Source organism: Equus asinus, chromosome 10 (assembly GCF_041296235.1).
Source record: "Equus asinus isolate D_3611 breed Donkey chromosome 10, EquAss-T2T_v2, whole genome shotgun sequence".
Lineage (NCBI taxonomy): Eukaryota > Metazoa > Chordata > Mammalia > Perissodactyla > Equidae > Equus > Equus asinus.
This window is the reverse complement of record NC_091799.1, coordinates 80,696,782-80,715,904: the sequence shown is the minus strand read 5'-3', so window position 1 is coordinate 80,715,904 and position 19,123 is coordinate 80,696,782. Positions and strand designations below refer to the sequence as shown.

The 19,123-nt window shown below is 37.2% G+C and overlaps 1 protein-coding gene across 12 annotated transcripts in view; it reads left to right on the top strand.

The window, feature by feature from the left end:
- SPEF2 (sperm flagellar 2) overlaps positions 1 to 19,123 on the top strand; it is a 177,533-nt gene that overhangs the window by 18,974 nt on the left and 139,436 nt on the right. For 7 of the 12 annotated variants that reach the window (XR_011506509.1, XR_011506510.1, XM_014831226.3 and 4 more), the window contains 5 exons: positions 6,279 to 6,531; positions 9,650 to 9,820; positions 11,803 to 11,943; positions 13,698 to 13,762; positions 18,241 to 18,427. Coding sequence is in view for 10 of the 12 variants with exons in the window: in XM_014831226.3 (XP_014686712.3) it covers positions 6,279 to 6,531; positions 9,650 to 9,820; positions 11,803 to 11,943; positions 13,698 to 13,762; positions 18,241 to 18,427 (817 nt within the window). In the remaining 2 variants the exon portion in view is untranslated. The remainder of the gene's footprint in view (positions 1 to 6,278; positions 6,532 to 9,649; positions 9,821 to 11,802; positions 11,944 to 13,697; positions 13,763 to 18,240; positions 18,428 to 19,123) is intronic. The other 5 variants (XM_070519787.1, XM_070519779.1, XM_070519783.1 and 2 more) reach the window with 3 other exon arrangements.

Sequence of the window (19,123 nt, the reverse complement as noted above, 5' to 3'; positions counted from 1 at the left end):
TGCTGCTGCTACTTTTTGTTTGTTTAATGACTTTCCTGGCCTAATTCTGGAAATTCTGTATTCCCAGTTGTGTACAGCAACTGAAGTCTCTGCTTACTTGGCTTAATGGCCAGCAAATGAACAGAGGTATTTTTAAATGTCTTGAACCAATAAGTCTTTCTTTGCTGAGCAACTGTGAGTTTGTTGAAGTATGGCTTCAACACTTTCCAGTTTACAACTCTGCCTTAGCCTTTACTTCCTGCTTATATAGGATCAAGGTCAGCCAGAGGTGAGAGATTTGGGCTTCCTTGTATCTTTCCTGGGCATCCACACATTCCTACACATACATATTGCATTCTACATCCCTAGGACTATGTCAGAGCTTTTCAAAACCCTGAATGGACATTTCATTCTTTGATCTTCCTTTTAAGTTTTTGAGCAGGCTCTTTTTTTGCTCCAGCTGCCTAAGGTATCTGTGGTCTTAAACAGTTGTCACTGATTGCTTTTTACTAACAACCTGGGAATAGGGCTTTTTCTAGTGATTGAGCCCTTTGGTCAAATTAATGACAAGCCCTGTGATTGGGGATTTTTCATGGAGCTGCCAGACTTGTCAAATAGTGACAGTGTTCAGAGGATAGGACTTTTTGAAGAGCTTTAAATCTGTCTGTCTTCTCAGATAGCTGCTAGCTGCTAGTTTTACAGCTTCTACTGTTGCAGAGCTGCTGGGTTTGAAGGCTACCGAGGAGCTATGGAGAAGGGAATGGAAATAGGGCAAGTTAAAATGACTAAAAGCTCTCTGTTTTTACTGAGATTAAGTTTTTTTCCTGGATAAATGCTTCTTAGATTGTTACAAACCTTTTGCTAATTTCTAGAGTTATGAAAAAGTTGATTTTACAATTTTGATTGGTTTTCTTCAAAGGTTTTTCTTTTTAAGGATTTTTATTTTTTTCCTTTTTCTCCCCAAAACCCCCCAGTACATAGTTGTATATTCTTTGTTGTGGGTCCTTCTAGTTGTGACATGTGGGACACTGCCTCAGCGTGGTTTGATGAGCAGTGCCATGTCCATGCCCAGGATTTGAACCAATGAAACACTGGGCCGCCTGCAGCGGAGCACGTGAACTTAACCACTCGGCCACAGGGCCGGCCCCTGATTGGTTTTCTTATTGTCTTTATGGAGGAATGGATATTTGAAAGTCCATACTCTGCTATTCCTGAAGTTCTGCTCTACATCTATGTTTTAATTTGATATTTCCTACTCAAGTATTCCTTAGGTTTTGGTTGTCCGGTATGGTAGGCGTCCATTAAGTGGTACCTATGTTGCAAGACTTCTGGGCAAAAGAATTTGATACTTCCAACCTAGAGGTGAGAAATTCTTTTACAATCCAGATTTTGCTAGTTGTATAGGTGATAATAGTATGACAAGATAAGTCATGGATTGGAATTATATTTTAACCCCTCTTTTGCTAATCTCAGACAATTTCTTAAGCTTCTAGGGTACTGGATAACATTCTAATTCATACCCTACACCCCATAATCTCACATCTCTTTCTCAAGGGCAAGGCACGTAAGTTCCGTCACAGCTTAGTCCCAACTGCCTCCTCCACCTGAGTTCCCAGCCCTTTGGGAACTTCCTACCTTCCCTCCAATACAAGCTAGTATCAGCCTCTAAAGTATAAGATTTCCAGGGTAAGTCGATCAGGGTCCCTGCCCTCCCTTTTGCTCTCAGGAGTTTTCATATGCACAGATCGATTTGTGATGACCTGTGTGTGACCAGATTTCCAGTCCTTTGTTGTTGTTGATTATTCCTTTATGAAAGTTATAAACTTATCTTGCACATTTGCTTATAACACTGATCTCTTCATTTTCAGTTTCTTTATTTGAGTCTCTTTTACATTTCATATTGCACATTCAAACACCTTGGAGACAGGGATATTGAGCTTTTCTTTGAATCTCTAGGGCTATCACAGGCCTAATGCATATTTAGCTTTCTGTAAGTGTTTTTTTGAGTTAGTGAATAGCTACATATCCTGGTAAATCCTACATGTACAGACTTTGTTTAAACTTCTCAGTAGGAAGGTAAAACTCTACACCCACATCTTTAGATGTGGTATCCCCATCAGCTTAAGAAACTTCAGATATTCCAATTTCTCTGTCTTTCTCAAGGCATGTCTTACAGAGAGCTTCCCAGTGTGGCCCTCAACCAACTTTCCAGTTGCATTTTCTGCCAACCTGGAGCCCTAACCTAAGCTGCTCTGGTCCACAAACATGTCATGTGTTTTTGTTATGCGTTGTACCTTTACATATTAATATTCTTCCTCACTTCCACCATGAGAAACTCTTATTCATTCTTAAGATCCAGCTAAAAATCCATGCCTTCTCTACACTCTTCTTTGACTTCCCTAGCAGATTTAGTTCCCTTTTTCTCTTTGTTCTAATAACCGTTGGGACCTTCCTTTTCTTATCACGTTGTTATAATTATTTATTTATATGTCAGTTCTTATCAGAGTGCGTGCCACATGAAGGAGCCCAGACAATGGTTGATGAATGAATATATGAATGTTTACTCCTCAACTAGATTGCAGAGTTGCTGAAAGTTGGAGAGTGTGTTTATTCTTTGTGCTCCAAGCATTGTGCCTGGCCCGTAGCAGACACACAGTGTTTCTCTATTGAATACATGAATGATGTCAGAAAGTACACCTGTTTAGTCATAGAAAACTTAAAGGATCATACTGACAAGAACATGCATGCAGTATTTCAAGTGTACTAAATTGGATCTTGCTGGCAGGACCATAGAAGGTCTTTGAGAGAAATGGAAAAAGAGACCCCAAATGGATGGACACAACGGTGAAGACACAGGTCTTAGTGAACAGAGAGGCCTTTGTGTAAACAAAAATGAGCCCCCTTCTGGATGAAGCAGCCCCATGCCAGGGATAGGACTTGGCAAGCTGAGCATAGGTAGATTTCACACCCTCGTCCCACCTTTAGACAGGTGTGTGCTGTGTGTATCATTGTGTGTAACAGCCCTGCTTTTCATCCACTGCAAAGGACTAACTTTCTCTCCCACTGAGAGTTGCTGCATTCCTTAACATGGGGAGAGGGACCTACTTATGCTCACAACCAAATCCTATCCATCTTTAGTTCTTAGAACAACCCAATTTTTTCCAGGGCACATGGTCTTTTAAAGAAGGCAGGACCAGTCACTCTGTGGATATGACCGTGGTAATAGTGTATTTGATTGGAAAAGGATCCTTCTTTGTTAAAGCCTATTTTTTAAGCAACTGTCTAGTGCCAGAGCCCATGATTTGGGAATTTTTTCTAATATTTTTAGCTTCTTTAGTCTAAAATATAAACAGCAAACTGCATATATGTTGCTAATAACTTGGAGTTATTTGCCTTGGAAATTACTTAATCCTAAGAATAACTCATCTAACTCTGAAAGAATTCCTTGTTTTAGAATATCTTTAGTCGATCTGAAAAATGAGCAGATTAATTAAAAGAATAAAAAATAAAGGAGCATGGATATCCATGGGACGGCAGCTTCTACTGACCTTGTAAGATGTATTCCCTTACCAGATGGCAAGGTGGCGAGGAGTCAGGTAATCCCTTGGCAAATAAGAACTGCAAGTAGAGAAGGAGAAGACTTTTCCCAGAATACATTCCTTATTCCCTTGGGGTCATCATTTACATCATATGCTCTGTCTCCAGAGCAAAGATGTCCCAGTGGTTTCTCTGTGTTCAAAAACAACTGTTGATTATCATGTTACACTGATTGAGCATATGCTATAACAAGAGTGGACTTCCACCAATTTATACACCAGTGATATTCCGCACATTTTGACTGGTTGGAAATTTGAAGTATGTATTAAAAACTTTCAGAGAGAAGTACTGTTATACCTGAATACTTCAGCAAGTCCATAAAAGCCCTTTTCAAGCCTACTGTGTTACAGAATCATGATATTAGCAGACTTACACTGCCTTCTGGGGGCTACATAATACAAGTAAGAGGAGGGGATGTGCCCTTCACTTTTATTGGGTACAAGGCTAAGTTCTGATAAAATTTGGAAATGGGTAGTGTTTGTTTTTGGATTCTCCCTCCTGAATGATCTTTACTTAATCTCTGCAGGCCAAGGTTATGACCCAGGCCGAAGCCCTGACAAGTGGCTTTCAGGGCATATCTTTCCAAATATGTGTAGTGGACTAGGCATACAGACTGCTAGGATAGGAAGGGCATGAAAGGGTAGCCATGATGGAAGATCAGAAGGGGATGGCAGGTGCCCTTCCAAGGAATGGAAGCACAAGTCGTTGATCTGACTATCTTCTTCCACAGTCATGCTCTTCAAAACGTGGTCTGCTTTACCCTAGTCATTTTAGGCAAATGTTTGTTATCTCAAACTTTAAAGTCATTTTGGGGGAGCAAATTGTAAAACTGGACATGAGAAGACTTAAAAACAGTGTTTACTGTTATTGTTGATAAGATTTCTTTGTAGCATTCATTATCTCTTCGCTTCCCTTCTAAGATCTGTTTCTCTTTTATTAATTTAAAATATTTTATTCAAAGTTTGATTGATGTAGTATGATATACTAACTATACTTTACCAAATATTTCAGTTAAAAGAGTAATAATAAATAAAGGAAATAGGATAGTAAGTTACATCACCTAAGTGGAGAAGGAATTCAAGGTATTGCATCACTATTTTTTCATTGGCCTTCCCACGATACTGGCTTCAAACTCATATGAAGAAATCATTTGTTTATTTCCCCAGGCCCACCTCCTTTTAGGCGTGGATTTTTAACTTGCAGTTAGTAGGCACTTTTAGGCTAGATTTCAGGAAGTTCACAGACACTCAAAAAATGGTATACACATTTTGTGTATACACATGGATGTGTGTTATCTTTCCTGTGGAAAAACTCCCATAACTCTCATCAGATTCTCACTGGTATCCGTGATTTAAAAAAAAAAAAAAGAAAAGGTTTAAAACCACTACTTGAGAGCAATCTCTTCAGAAATAGTGTGCCAGGAACAGTATATAAAGTTTGTGTTAAGTGATCTCTATAAGCTGCTAAAAATTTATTTTGGGTCCTTGAAGGTCGTTGTATCTTCCCCCAAATAATTTTATAGTCCAAAATGATGTTATTGAATCAGTAACCCCATAATATTAGAAATTCTGCAAAATGTATGGCAACTATCTCTATTCTAAGATATCCTTTTATTGGTAGGGGAGGTTAGGACTTTGACTTGTATTCAAGTATATTCAGTATATTTTTCTATTAAAGAATGTCACTGAATTTTCGGAAGTTAAAAGTAAGGGGAAAATAGACCAGTGGTTAAAACTGATGTTTGCATTCCGTTTGATCAGAGAGGCACAATAGTTGAAAATGCATCCACCATCTTTGTCTTCTTTCTGTCATTGGATTCGTAGGCTCATTAACAGCCCTGGATCATTTGAGACCTCTATTCCAATTTATCACTGTTCATTTACTCATCTATTTTTCCCACTATGAACTCTTCAAGGGCAAGGACTGTATCTTGTTTATCTTTGTAAGAATTTAATGAATTTATTAAAATTTATTAAATTTAATAAATAAATACATCTTTGGTATATAATGCATATTTGACAAATGTTTGTTAGTTGAGAGAGTATATTAATAAATGAATGAGTTAATGAATTTCTTCTAAAGTGTGAGCCTAATTTGGTAATAAGTGATTCAAAAATAAACACAACTTACAATTAGAAAGTCTTTACTGATTCTTGACGTAGTAATATAAACTGTAAAGTAAATATTAATAACTAATTTGATAGAACAGCTAATATTATTTAATTAAATATTTCTGACAGTGCCCAAGAGGATCATTGTTAGAGTCGTCAATGCAACATTTAGGGCTATTTTAAGATTCTAGTAATAGTATAATTTAAAGAAATGGTCATTTAAATTTCAGTTTTGCCTTCTGAGTGAAATATTTTTCAAAACCATAGCTAAGTTTTTCCATTTACAAGAAAACATCTAGTTATCTGTTTTTGTATTGGCTTCTTGTAGAAATTCTAGTGTCTATTTAAACAGAAAAGTGTGTAAAATTAATGAGTTTCAGTTTAGCCATTCAAGAGTAATAAATACATGGAGTTCAGGACAATAGAAAAGCTCAATGTATTTACATGATTGAGTAGTTTTAGAGAGGAATGATATATTTGAAAGAACATGAGATAATTCATAATATTAGACCATGATAATACCTCTGATATTTGTTGTTTGTTTTTAATTCAATGCCAATGTCTAATTATGTAAAATACTTTAATGCTTAGGGTTTCGAGTTCCAAACTTAATAATTTTTCTCGCTTGGAGCCAACACTTCACCTTTTGGGTGTGCAGTTCGACCAGAATGTGGCCCACAACATCATCACTGAAAAGCCTGGGGCAGCAACGAAACTTTTATATCAATTGTACACTGTTCTTCAGAAAAAGAGGAAAAGCGGACTCACTGGATTGGAAATGCAAACAATGCAACCTCTGACAAATATAAGACTTCAAAACATGAAAAGTGAGGCTTTTCGAGATGTGAGTACATAAAGAAATACAACCATGTCACAATGTAAAACTTGGTAAAGAGAAATGACACTGGTGTTGCATTCTCAAAGAAGCCCTATTGGGTATATATGTCCCTTATGTATGTTATTGGTCATACTTGGGTTTTATTTTCTATTAATATTTTCAATTGATTTATCCATTTTGGTGTCTCCCTCCATCCTATCCACATTACCATAGCTTATTGAATTCTATTTGTTTCTAATTCTCAGTGCTATTTATGCCTGCTTCGCTCTTTCCATTTCTACCCCTAGGATATCTGCTCAGATCTCCTTACGAACTATTTCAGCAACCTACTAACATGTCTCCCAATCTTCAGGCTTTCTCCTAGCGGTTAGTCAACTGCTAGATGAATTGTCCCCAAATTCCACTTTCACTGGGTTCTTCTTCTGCTCAGAAACTATCTGTTTTACATACATCCTGTCTCCAATTTAGACTGACATTCAAGATCTTTCATTAATTGGTCTCAACCTGTCTTTCTAACTTTATTTCTTCACAGTCCTCAGCATAAAGTCTTTCTTCTCCATTGGTTGGCAGCCTGTCCTTGAGTAGAACTTGTATTTTCCTGCTCTTCCTTCTCTCCCACTCAAGCTCACCCTTTTCATCTCTCCTCTTCCCTCAAACTTTTCTCAATCTGCTTCTCTGCAACCTTCGCAGTACACATGGATCCTTCCTCTGGAACTCCTAGGGCACAGATAATTCTCATTCTCTGGTACTAACCTCCTGCTGCCGATACTGTTGGTTAACTTTCATTATTTATTTGTCATATGCCCTCACAAGATTTTTGGTTCCTCAAATTCAACTAATATGCCTAATACAATGCTTTGAACATTACAAATACTTATTAAATGTATTTTGATTGATTTATACAACTTTTTAGTTGACAGTTCTCTCTAGTTCCTGTGCTATTTTCTTATGGTAAGTGAAGCACATTAACTTTTCCAAGCCTCCAGGATAATGGGGAGTGCTGCACTGATGCAACACACTAAATAGCAATGGAAATAATTAAAATTGTATATTTAATTTATGAAGCAACAATGACATAGTAAATGTGAATGCCATATCCGCTTTCAGATTTGTCTGTTCTTAATGTACATCATTATGATCCTGGTAGCATAATGAACTCAGTATCCATGGAGAGCTAGAAATTAGATATGGCTTAAAGCTGAATAACTTAGTATATTGCATCCTGCCTCCTTTACTTGCAAGCTGATTAACTTTGGGCTAGTCCCTGGAACAGTCTCAGTCTCAATTTTCCCAAATGTAAAAACAAGGATGATTATCTCTGCCTGTCTCAGAGCTAGGCTTTTTTGTAGTTTCAAGAAGACAATATACAAGACAATTCTTTGTAAAGTATAAAACTATCAATGGTAAAAGTGCTGTAAGAGCTGTGTAGATGAGGCCAAACAAGAGGCCATTGGATTTGACGTTGGCCATGGGTGACCTTCCAGAGTCAATCATTCATTCATTGGACAAATATCTGTTGGGGTCATACTTTATGTCAGGCACTTGCACAATGAACAACACAGGAAAAACCCCAACCCTCATAGAGCTTACATTTTAGGGAGAGAAAAATATTTTGGTAGAGTGATGTGGATTGCAGTGAGTTGAGGAGTAAATTGAAGATGACAAAGAGGGGAACATAGATTACTCTTTCAAGAAATGCGAAGGCAAAGGAGAAAAGAAAATAAGAACAGTAGCAGTGGGAGAGAAGCTCAAGGGAAATATGAGATCATTTGTTTGTTTTATGGACACAGAGACTAGGACAACTTGTCAGCTGAGAAAAAGAATCAGTGGCAGGAGATGACTAGTGTGAGGACCAAGTAGAAGGAGATCCTCTGGGAAAGAAAAGAGGGAGAATGAATCAATGGTCCTGATGAAGGAGGAGATATCTTAGGAAAGAATTAAGATACTTTAAGATTTATTTTTTGATTCCAGATGGAAGAAGAAACAGGTGTCTATTATACAATAATATAAATAATGAGTAAAATTTACTGAATATACATAGTGAGATGCCAAGCCCCGTTCCAGGTGCTTTATATATATATCATCTTGCTTGATGTCTACAACAGTCCAATGAGATAGGTACTTTTATGATTCCCGTTTTACAGATGGTGAAACTGAGGTTCAGAGAGATTAGGTAACTTGCCCAACTTCATGTAGGTGGGAGAGCTGAAACTCAAACCTAGGCAGTCTGACTCTAGTAGCCACACACTTACCAGGGGGCTGTATGATATCTCAGTGGGTATTTCTTGGGTTTGGGGGGAAAATAAGAATTAAGTTGAAGATATAGATGATACGTGTTGAAGTGGAGAGGTGGCATGTTCAAGGCCTTTACATTTTCCTTGCCACTGTGAAGATGGAGGCCCACCCATTTTTAACAGTGAGAAGAGCAGGAGGGTGGGTAAGGGATTAAAGTCAGCTCAAGGGTCCTTAAGAATTCTTCCAGGTAAGAGTCAGTATCTACTGAGGCCGTGTTAGAAGAGAAGGACCAAAAACGGTTTGAGCAATAGTACTGTTTCTTTTTGTTTTTGGTAAGTCTTCAGTTCCTAAGGAGATTACTTTTGGATATAAAAGTTTTAGTTAAATACATTAGCCGCATTGCTCTGTGTCCCACTTTGTAATCATCTTTGAGAGTTCATTTTCTTGTACTGTTGCACTCTCATTTCCAGTGGCCTGGAAGTTTTAATGTTTCTTCACTTTATTAGGAAGTGGCTTAAGTAATTAAAAGAATCTGGCTTCTTATATTGTCTCATGTGTGTTGAAATTAGGTTTATAAAATTATTTTTATGAAAATGTATTTCCAGTAATTCAGGTATGATTCACTGAAAATCAAACTTAGAGCAAAAAATTTAGCTATGAAAGTATATATAAGACTATTTTGTTAGGAGGAATTCAAATCGTGTTTTTTTATTGTCCTTACATTAGTTAAGGATATGAGTGATTAGTATGGCGCTTGAATTTTTCTAACCATCAACAGTAGTAATTCATTGAAATTTTATTTTGAAGACAAATTTTATATGTGCTTATAATGATGGTATACTCTTTATTCTCTAATAATGGAATCTTTTGAAATGCTTTCTTTGTTTAGAGACTTAGAAACCTGATACCACGTCAAACTGATTTCAATCTGATGCGAGTTACACACAGGTTTCAAGAAAAATATAAACACATGAAAGAAGATTTTGTCCAAATGCATTTTGAGAAACTTGAAAATTTTCAAAAACTCAAGGAAGAACAAAGATGTTTTAATATCGAAAAGGTTTTATAGAACAATTTTTCCAGAAACTAACTAGTGCATAGTATACTGTTTGCGATGTATGCCTATAGTACACATTGCATAGTCATTAATGTAGCACATGTTGCGTGTTCCTTATCCGTGACTCATGTTCTGCTCTGCTCTCACCTTTCTCTCCCTCACTTTTCCCTTTTCTCCATCCCCCATCTTGCTGACTGTCACCTCTACTTGTGGCTCAGAATAAGAACTGCTGTTCTCTAGAGTGGCAGATCTCTTTAATTTGTCTGGTAAAAATTAATGCTTCGTATGCTTTTGTGATGGGGGGTTGCTACTAGCTGCTCCAGCGAAGGCTTATGACCATTGCCATCTCTAAGAGATGCAATGATTTTTCATCAAGAGCAGACATTTTCCCCTCTCTTCTCACTCTTTGGCAACCTTTTGGTCTTTCTACCCTTCCCCATTTTTCCTCTACTGGCAATATGGGTGATTCTCTGCTTGCTTCCTTTTCCAACCCCCTTAAACATCTCCTAACATCTTCCTAGCCCTTTTTGAAGTGCTTTGACTAACTCCTCGCTGCTTCTCATGTTTCTTTGAAAATCTTTAATGATCTCCTTTGCCTTTAAGGACATGAGAAGACAATGGTGTGAGGAATCATTAAAGACTTTTAAGAGAATTTTAGATGGCTGGGTATATGGAATGTGTAAACTACAGGCAAAAGAGTTATAGTTCTCTCATTGTGCTGTAAATAATTTTTTAAGCTCATATATTTAGAATGATAAGAAATTAACATATTCTGAATGTAGTCAACTCCTTATGAGGAGGGAGGGAAAGACAGAGACACTCTAGAAGATCTTATGATCCCATTCCTTGCCAGAGAGTGGATACAGGATTAGGCTTGCCCTTGGCATTTCATGATAAGGAGATAAGGCACTCCTAAAGTAGTGTTTAAGATGAGACTGAGTGCTGGGACTCTAGTTTATGTGGAACCAGCCTGTCCAACTTTGATGTGCCAAGTCTAATGCAGAAAGTCTCCAAAGAAAGCTGGGAAAAACAAAATCTGACACCATTAAATATTCTGAAATAAATTATGTTAAAAATGATAGGAAGCAAATAGGACAAAAGGGAGAGACTTTGTTTTCCTGGTTTTCTTTCGAAAGAAAGATAAACACATTGCAGTTAGATTAAATCACATTTTGGAAAGTGAATTAAAGAAAATTTTAGAATTATTTACAATTTCTGACTTTTACTGGTGAATTGAAGTTTCTTATCTTTAGATGTAGGAACTAATGATCTTATCACTTCCAATGTAATGCTTTAGTAGTAAAGTCATGATTAGTTTCACTTGTTACATCTTGAATCTATTATTTTTAAAATATTTTATCTGATTTACTGTTTTTTTTCTTTCAATTATGCCCTCCTGCTTATATTCTTCTTAAATAATTACTGCCTACATGGAGAAGAGATGATCCAATAATGATATCACGTAGTTTAGTGTTAATTCAATATTTTAGAGAATCTCTGAACTCATTGTTTAAGTGTGACTGAGTTTTGGGGAAGCTTGTCATTTCTTCTGGGTTCCCCAGGAGCACTCCTGGAGACCATCTCCTAGACTGAATTTTCTCTTCAGACCGTCTTCAGAGACAGAACTTTCTCTTCCCGTTTTTGGGCATGTCATCAAGGTGGAACAAGGGAAAGAATTATACTCCTCTTTGTATTTGAGATACCTGTATTAGCATTTTAATATCATCACCCAAAATGAAAATACACACATTTGATAGGCATAAGTTGGGATTCCAAAGTTGTGCTTAATATCATACTTTTAAAAATAAGTCATATTGACACCTGCTTCCTAACATTATATGGTTGTGACATGTAGTCCATTGGTTAATTGCTGAGTTTTGAAAATTTCAGTCAAAAAATTGTATATATGCGTACCTATGAGTGTATAACATTGCCTGTTATTGCGATGAACTGAATAACTAAACTAATGTGTATGGAATATTCAGCAACGCTTGAGTAGAAGACGACAAAATGAAATAATGGCCAAAATCCAAGCAGCTATCATACAGATTCCTAAGCCTGCATCAAATCGTACTCTAAAAGCACTTGAGGCCCAAAAAATGATGAAAAAGAAAAAAGAGGCAGAGGTAAGTGATAATCCTTTAATATTGTGTTGTGTTATGTTAATGAAAGAATGGTTTTTCCCTTAAAACATAGAGACTTCCCAAAACTTCTTATGTTCTTTTCAGATTATTTCTGGCATTGTCCCATCTCATTTAAACTCCTCTACTGTTTGCATATCCAATCCATTTGATACTGTTATTTGTTCAGAAACAGAGAATGTAGCTGTAGGCCAGGGATGGCAAACTCCTGTTAAATGACAGTACCTGTCTGGACTCCTGTGTTGAGAATTCTGTGATCACCAGCAAATTAGACCAGAATGGGTGTTCTTGTAATGGGTCATGACTCCCATGAGTAGAACAGAAGCCAGCTGAGGTACACATACCTCGTATGTGCCATTTCTACTATATATTTTTACTCAGTTCCTCTTCACTATGCTATACTATTGTCTGATGAATCCTAGAAATGTTAAGTTATTTGGCTGTTATCAGTATATTTAAATTTAAGATACCCACACTGGTGATATTTTACTAGACCATACCAACTGTCAATTATTCCAATAGGATACAATCTGATTATATTTCACGAGGGAGCGATACTACTACATTTTGATACTGATTCCTTCAGTCTGTACTGTATACTGCTACAATGCTTGTTAATGATGTTCTCTCCCATGACCTAAGAAAAAGATTAATAGCTACCATTTATTGAGCATCTGCTATATGTCAGACTGTGGGTTCGGTACTTCACATTATCTTTAATTTATAAGTGACTCTTCTAAGTAGGGTGCTATTTTTCCCATTTTGTAGATAAGGAAATTCAGTCTCAGAAAGCTGACATGTTTTACCCAAGTTCACAGTTCTGGTAAAGCAGAAATTGACAAGTTTCTCTAATTTCTCAATCCATTGCATTTTATATTAATCCACATTTCTTTTTTTAATATTAAAAAATTCTGTAGTTGGATTCTAAAAAATACCACCCACAGAGGCTTTTTTCTGACTCCCTTTTAGTAAAGTATTTAATTCCTGTATTTCCCTGATTTGATTAAAGTTTATTAATAAGAATTTGCGTAGACAGGATGAGCTAAAATTAGTTTCCAGAGAGCAAATTAATAGTGTGAATAAGGTTGTGCAAGAAATGTTTAAAACAGTTGAGACAACGACAATGGTTTTTAAAGAAATATTTATATCCCAAAAATGCTTGTTTTCATTTAAAAGAATTGCATTCAAGAATGCATGGCCTAGGGGCTGGCCCCGTGGCCGAGTGGTTAAGTCTGTGCGCTCCACTGCAGGCGGCCCAGTGTTTCGTTGGTTCGAATCCTGGGCACGGACATGGCACTGCTCATCAAACCACGCTGAGGCAGCATCCCACATGCTACAACTAGAAGGACTCACAACGAAGAATATACAACTATGTACTGGGGGGCTTTGGGGAGAAAAAGGAAAAAATAAAATCTTTAAAAAAAAAAAAAAGAATGCATGGCCTAACTCTGATAATCTTCATTCTCATTAAATGCCCTTTGATGCACTGTCAGAACTAGAATTGTGAACTGAGTGATTTAGGTTAGGCAATTTTCAGATTCTTTTAGGTGTATTTAGCCTATTCTAAAAGTAACAAATAAAAATTATGAAAGTGTTGTAGAATGCAGCTTTTCATATCTTGCCTCCTAATTAGCTCAAATTAGTAGAGTCTGTCACTTTATAAACTTGAATGAATATGGTAACTGAAGATTTTCAGTGGTTTTTAGAGGTGGAAAACTGATAATGAATTTTCTTTAAAGGATGTGGCCAATGAGATTAAGAAGTTTGAAGCATTAATAAAAAAGGATCTCCAGGCCAAAGAAAGGTGGGATGTAAACTATTTTAATAATCATAAAACTTCATTCTGTTCTACCTATAAGTTTTGAATATTTACAATTAGTTTATCTGGACTAGCTCTTCCAAAGCTGGTTTCACTTGGTCGAATCTTCATTAAGACATTATATGAAGGAAGATAAATGAGCTAAGATTGAGATTACTTATTCATTAACAACTTTCGTAAAGATCAAGAGGGAAAGTGGCTACTGTGAGATGTGAAGTTTATTTTTCTATGCTCTGCTTATTCTTCTAAGTTCACACACATTTTTAAACAGTCACTAAAATTGTTTCAAGTTACCATTAGTTTAAATTTGTCACAGTGAAGTCTTGGTAGACTCTAGTTGGTTTCTGTCACGTTGCCTCCTCAGCATTTAGCACAGGGACCAGCAGTAAAGAGTTGTTGAATGAATTTATTGACCGAATGTCACTAAGACAGGCAGTTTGGTGAGTTCATTGCAAAAAGTCCCCAGTTAATGGGCTTCATTTGCTTAAAGATAAGGATTCCCTCCCTTTTTGTTTCCTACTGGGGGTCATTCACTCACAGAAAATAATCAATCAGGGAGCACATATGTAGGAGCTACTTGAGTTCTGCATTTTTAAATGGAAAATATCCAAACCCTACTCATTTATATTTTATGGAATATGAAATAAATCTGTTAAAGAAGAAAAACAGATGCAAATTAGATATTTCAGTTCCATATTAATATTTATGAGGGAAGATAATAGAGTCAAATGAGGAGGAATAAGAAAAAGCTAGAAGAAGAAATGGCAAGGAAGTCAGGTGTGGAAGGAACATGAAGCAAAATGGGGAATACATACATTACCTTTCCTTCTACCCTCTGCAGAAACTCCTGATGCCCTATTCTGACTCCCACCCCCAGTGCTGCCCCAACTCCGAAAGAAACCCCGCAATCCAAGCCTACTCTCACATGCAGCTGCCAGTTGAACCCCACCACACCCACCCTATCCTTGGTCCACGAAACCACTGCATTTCTTCCAACTCATTCACTCAGCTCACCAGCCACATGCTCTGAGGGATAAACAGATGGTGTCCACCAGAACGACCATCTTAAAATATTAAAACACTTTGTTACTTCTTGGGGAATGGCATTCCCTGTAGCTCTATGGCTGGCCCCTTTCCTGGGACCCCTCCATATCTACATAATTTAGCAACCAGAATTAACACCAAGCACACCAGCATCTTCCAATCCCTGCAACAGCATCCATTTGATTGATTGGTGTCCTTGCCGTGTCAGTTATTAAATGTTTTAAAGATCATGCCTACACAATACAGCTGCAAACATTCCCCCTGCTCCCTATAACCTTTGCCAACCCAACCTGAACCTAGTCTCTCCGTCAGTTAGCTTTAGAAACCCCAAAACAAGAGTGAGTTAAATTGGATAGAAGTTTACTTCTCTTTTGTGTAATAGAAATGAGAATGTAAGCAGCCCTGGGCTTGCATTGCAGCTCCAAGGTCATCAAGGACCGAGGCTTTCCTTTAGCTCAGCTGCCCTGTTGTGTGGTTTTTGTCCTCAAAGTCACATTCACAATACAAGCTGGCTGCTGGGGCTCATTTGGCCCATGTTTCAGATATCAGGAAGGAGGATAGACAAAAAGTGGATATCTCCAATCTGAAATAGCTCCTTTGAAGAGCCTTCACAGAAGTCCCATATAACATTTCTGCTTACATCTTATTGGCCAGAATTCAGTCACGTGGCCATACTTAACAGAATGGGAGGCTGACAAATGTAGTCTTTAGCTGGGTGCTTTGTTTTCCTGAATAAAATCGGGGCTCTGTTTTGAGGAAAAAGGGAAGGAAATAGCAGTGCCTGTCCCAGGTTCTTTCTCTGCAGAGGCCTCCCCCTGGGCTTGCCAGAGATTTCCCACTTGGGGGCCATGAGCTGTAGACATCCTCACTTCTCAGAGCTGCAGGATAGGGCCTCGGGCAGCCTGAGTCCCTGGACCAGTCACTTTTGGCTGTGAGCAGCCTCGTCTGAGACTCCAGATCCCTTACAGGGTGCTGCACAAGGAGCATTTTCTCTGATGGCCCCGAAGTAAAAGCTATCGGCAGACACTGGTCTGGAGCAAACTCTCAAAGAAAGCGAAAGCTATGGTACAATATGGCTTTCTTTAGCCTCTTTATTAGTCACTACTTTTTTAGTTCTTTCTGAATTCTTATCTTAGAATCAAGCCTGTTCCGGGTTCTTTCAGCAGTTTCACACTACTTGATGTCAGAAAGCACTAAAATCTACTCATAGGTTGATCCTGAGGAGCAGTTTCTGCAGCTGCCTCTTTCAAGGCTGCTACTGAAACAGTTCCTCAGGACCTCACCTCAGAGTCCATCTGTTTTCTTTTATGGAAGAATGAAACGATGTCTCCAGGAGAGCAATGCACAAGCTCCCTTGGCTGCTTTTTCCTCACAGTTTTCTGTACAGTTTCTTTATTTTTTAAGACAAATGATAAATGCTGTCTGCCATTTGTTCCCTTAGCTAAGGTTGTTGGCTGCTGTCATTTGACATTTGGATTCACAGATTTACCTTAGGCTCTTCCTACCAACAGCTTTTTTTATATATACAAATTTGGCCAAGGTTCCTATTACTATTAATTCATACACATACAATTACTAATTCTATGGAGGGCTGAGAAGCAAACAGATATAAAGAAAACATAGTTATTGCCCTCAGGAAACACACACCCTAGTAAAATGAATATTTATTCAAGTAAATATCATGTCACTTTCTTCAGACCTTAATTGGAATGAGACAGCAAGTAGATGAATGGATGGATGGGCAGACTGATTGATAAATAAAGGAGAAGCAATATGTTAAGTATATTGTTGGCAGCTTAAATACAGTGTTGGGAAAGCTATTCATGCTCAATCCAACGCAAAGGCTTTTAAACAACACATTTAAGTGAAAATATAGTAAGAATTTGATGAGTGATCTAAAAAAGTTATACCACACAATTTTTATCAATACTTAATTGTACTAAATCTTAATAAATAAATAGGGTCACACTTTGTCTTTGATCTCACTGAGGCTTTGGGAGCTACAGTTTCTGCTCAATGACTCTCACTGACAGAATACAATTGAAGATTGAACTCCTGCTCATAAAATAACTAAAATTTCAATGTGTGATTTTTAAAATTGTATTATCCTTGTACAGTGCTTCTTAGTGAGTATTTGAAACTTAGCAGACATCAGCTACATGTCAGGACTACAAGGCAAGATACAGAGAGGAGTAAAATAGGATACTTTTCTAAAGAGCTCAGAATTCAGCTGGGAGCAGCAAACCTACAAATACTGAACTATAATACAATATGATCTGTACTATAAATATATAATTATTATTTCATTAAACATGAATTAACTGTGCTTTTGCAAGAGTACTTCTGTCCATATGAGAATTGATGACCGTTTAGTCCTTATACTCCATAAGAATGTGTCCTTGTCTTTTGAATAAGATTATAAGTTATATTTCAAACCAAATATGTTAATAAAACATTAAAAAAAGATCATGTTAAAATTCATTATTTCTTAGCAAGTAACATTATGATATATCTTATACCATTGTATGATTGTATTTTGCTTGTTTTTTAAAGAGATATGCAGATGAGAACTAATTATTTGTTTCTTACACATAAAAATATATCTTTTACTTTTAAAGATAACTTTTGAATGAATGTATAAATTCTGTACTAAGCCAGCATTTCTCTCACTAAATTGAGTGTGTTTTCTTTCTGTTGGTGAGACCACCAGACTCTTCTTGATCCTTTAATTTTGGACATGAGGTAGGATAAGAACCCTGAAGTAGGTCTTCTCATTTGGGTTTCCAGGACTTGAGCAAGAGGCTAGGTCAGACCTGTGCTTGCAAGTGTGGCACCATGAGCAAGTCAGCTTTCCACAGCAGGGCCTCCAGTAAGAGCTGGGCCCCTGCCCTGAGCAGTCAGAAAGTTAGTGGGAGTTCATAGAGCAACTTGCATTTGCATAGGGGAGAGGAGAGTTGTAGTGGATGGAACTATCCTTGGAAGTACTCTCAGTGTCCTGACGTTAGTGTACCTGGCCGACTCTTGTAGAGGTGTGCCTTCCCTGACACTTGAGTTATTGGTATTGTGTCTACTGTTGACTCACAACAGTGGAGGCAAGAGGCCTAGAGCCAGCAGGAAGAAGATGGAGAGAAATCCAGAATCTCTGGGTACAGTGAAGATCATAAGAAGTAAAAGAACAAGTAGGTGATAGACCTAGAAAGAAGACTATGCTAAGATATAGTGAGCAGAAATGGGGTGAGGCGAATGGAATCGATTGATAAGCGATGGGTGTCACACTGAAGTTCTAGTATTTGCTTTAATGCTTGTATTAGTAACAGAGAACTTAAGGGAGCCTTCTCCTCTCATCTTCCTTCATAATCGCAAGTAGTGGCATGTGATTGAATTATTTTTAAAAACTAAATAAAAACTATTGTCCTTAGTGCATCCAAGACTTCTTTAGATACAGCAGGTCAGACAACTGCTGATTTGTTAAACACTTATTCGGATGATGACTACATTAAAAAAATCCAAAAGCGCCTTGAAGAAGATGCTTTTGCACGAGAGCAAAGGGAGAAAAGACGACGGAGACTGTTAATGGATCAGTTAATAGCCCACGAAGCACAAGAGGTAATACATTTAGATGTTGGTTAAATAATAGTGCTGGAAATTGTACAAAATGTAGTCTTTTATACACACACATATGTATATTTGTATTATCTGCCACTCTGAATCAAATATCAGTGGCACATCCTCACATCTTAATAGCAGATAGACTCAGAAAAAAAAACCTACATAAAACATTTACTAAAGAAGCTAAAATCTGGTGATGGTTGTAAAATATTGTGAGTGTACTTAATACCATTGAATTGTACGCTTAAAAATGGTTGAAATGGTAAACTTTATGTTATGTATATTTTACCAAAATAAAAAAAGTACTGACCAAAAAGGAATCTAAAATCTGTTGACCATATGTATCTATTGTTACTTTTGGAGGTAAAAGGGAACTTTTTTCTCCAGTTTTATTGAGGTATAATGGACAAATAAAAATTGTATATATTTAAGGTGTACAACATGATGTTTTGATGTGTGTATATGTTGTGAAATGATTACCATAATCAAACTAATTAACACATCCATCACTTCACATAGTTGCCATTTTTTTTATGTTTGGTGAGAACACTTAAAATCTACTTTTATAAGTTCAATATTTTTAGATTCCACATGTAAGTGAGATCATACAGTATTTGTCCTTCTGTATCTGGTTTATTTCACTTAGCATAATGGCCTCCAGGTTCGTCCATGTGTCACAAATGACTAGATTTC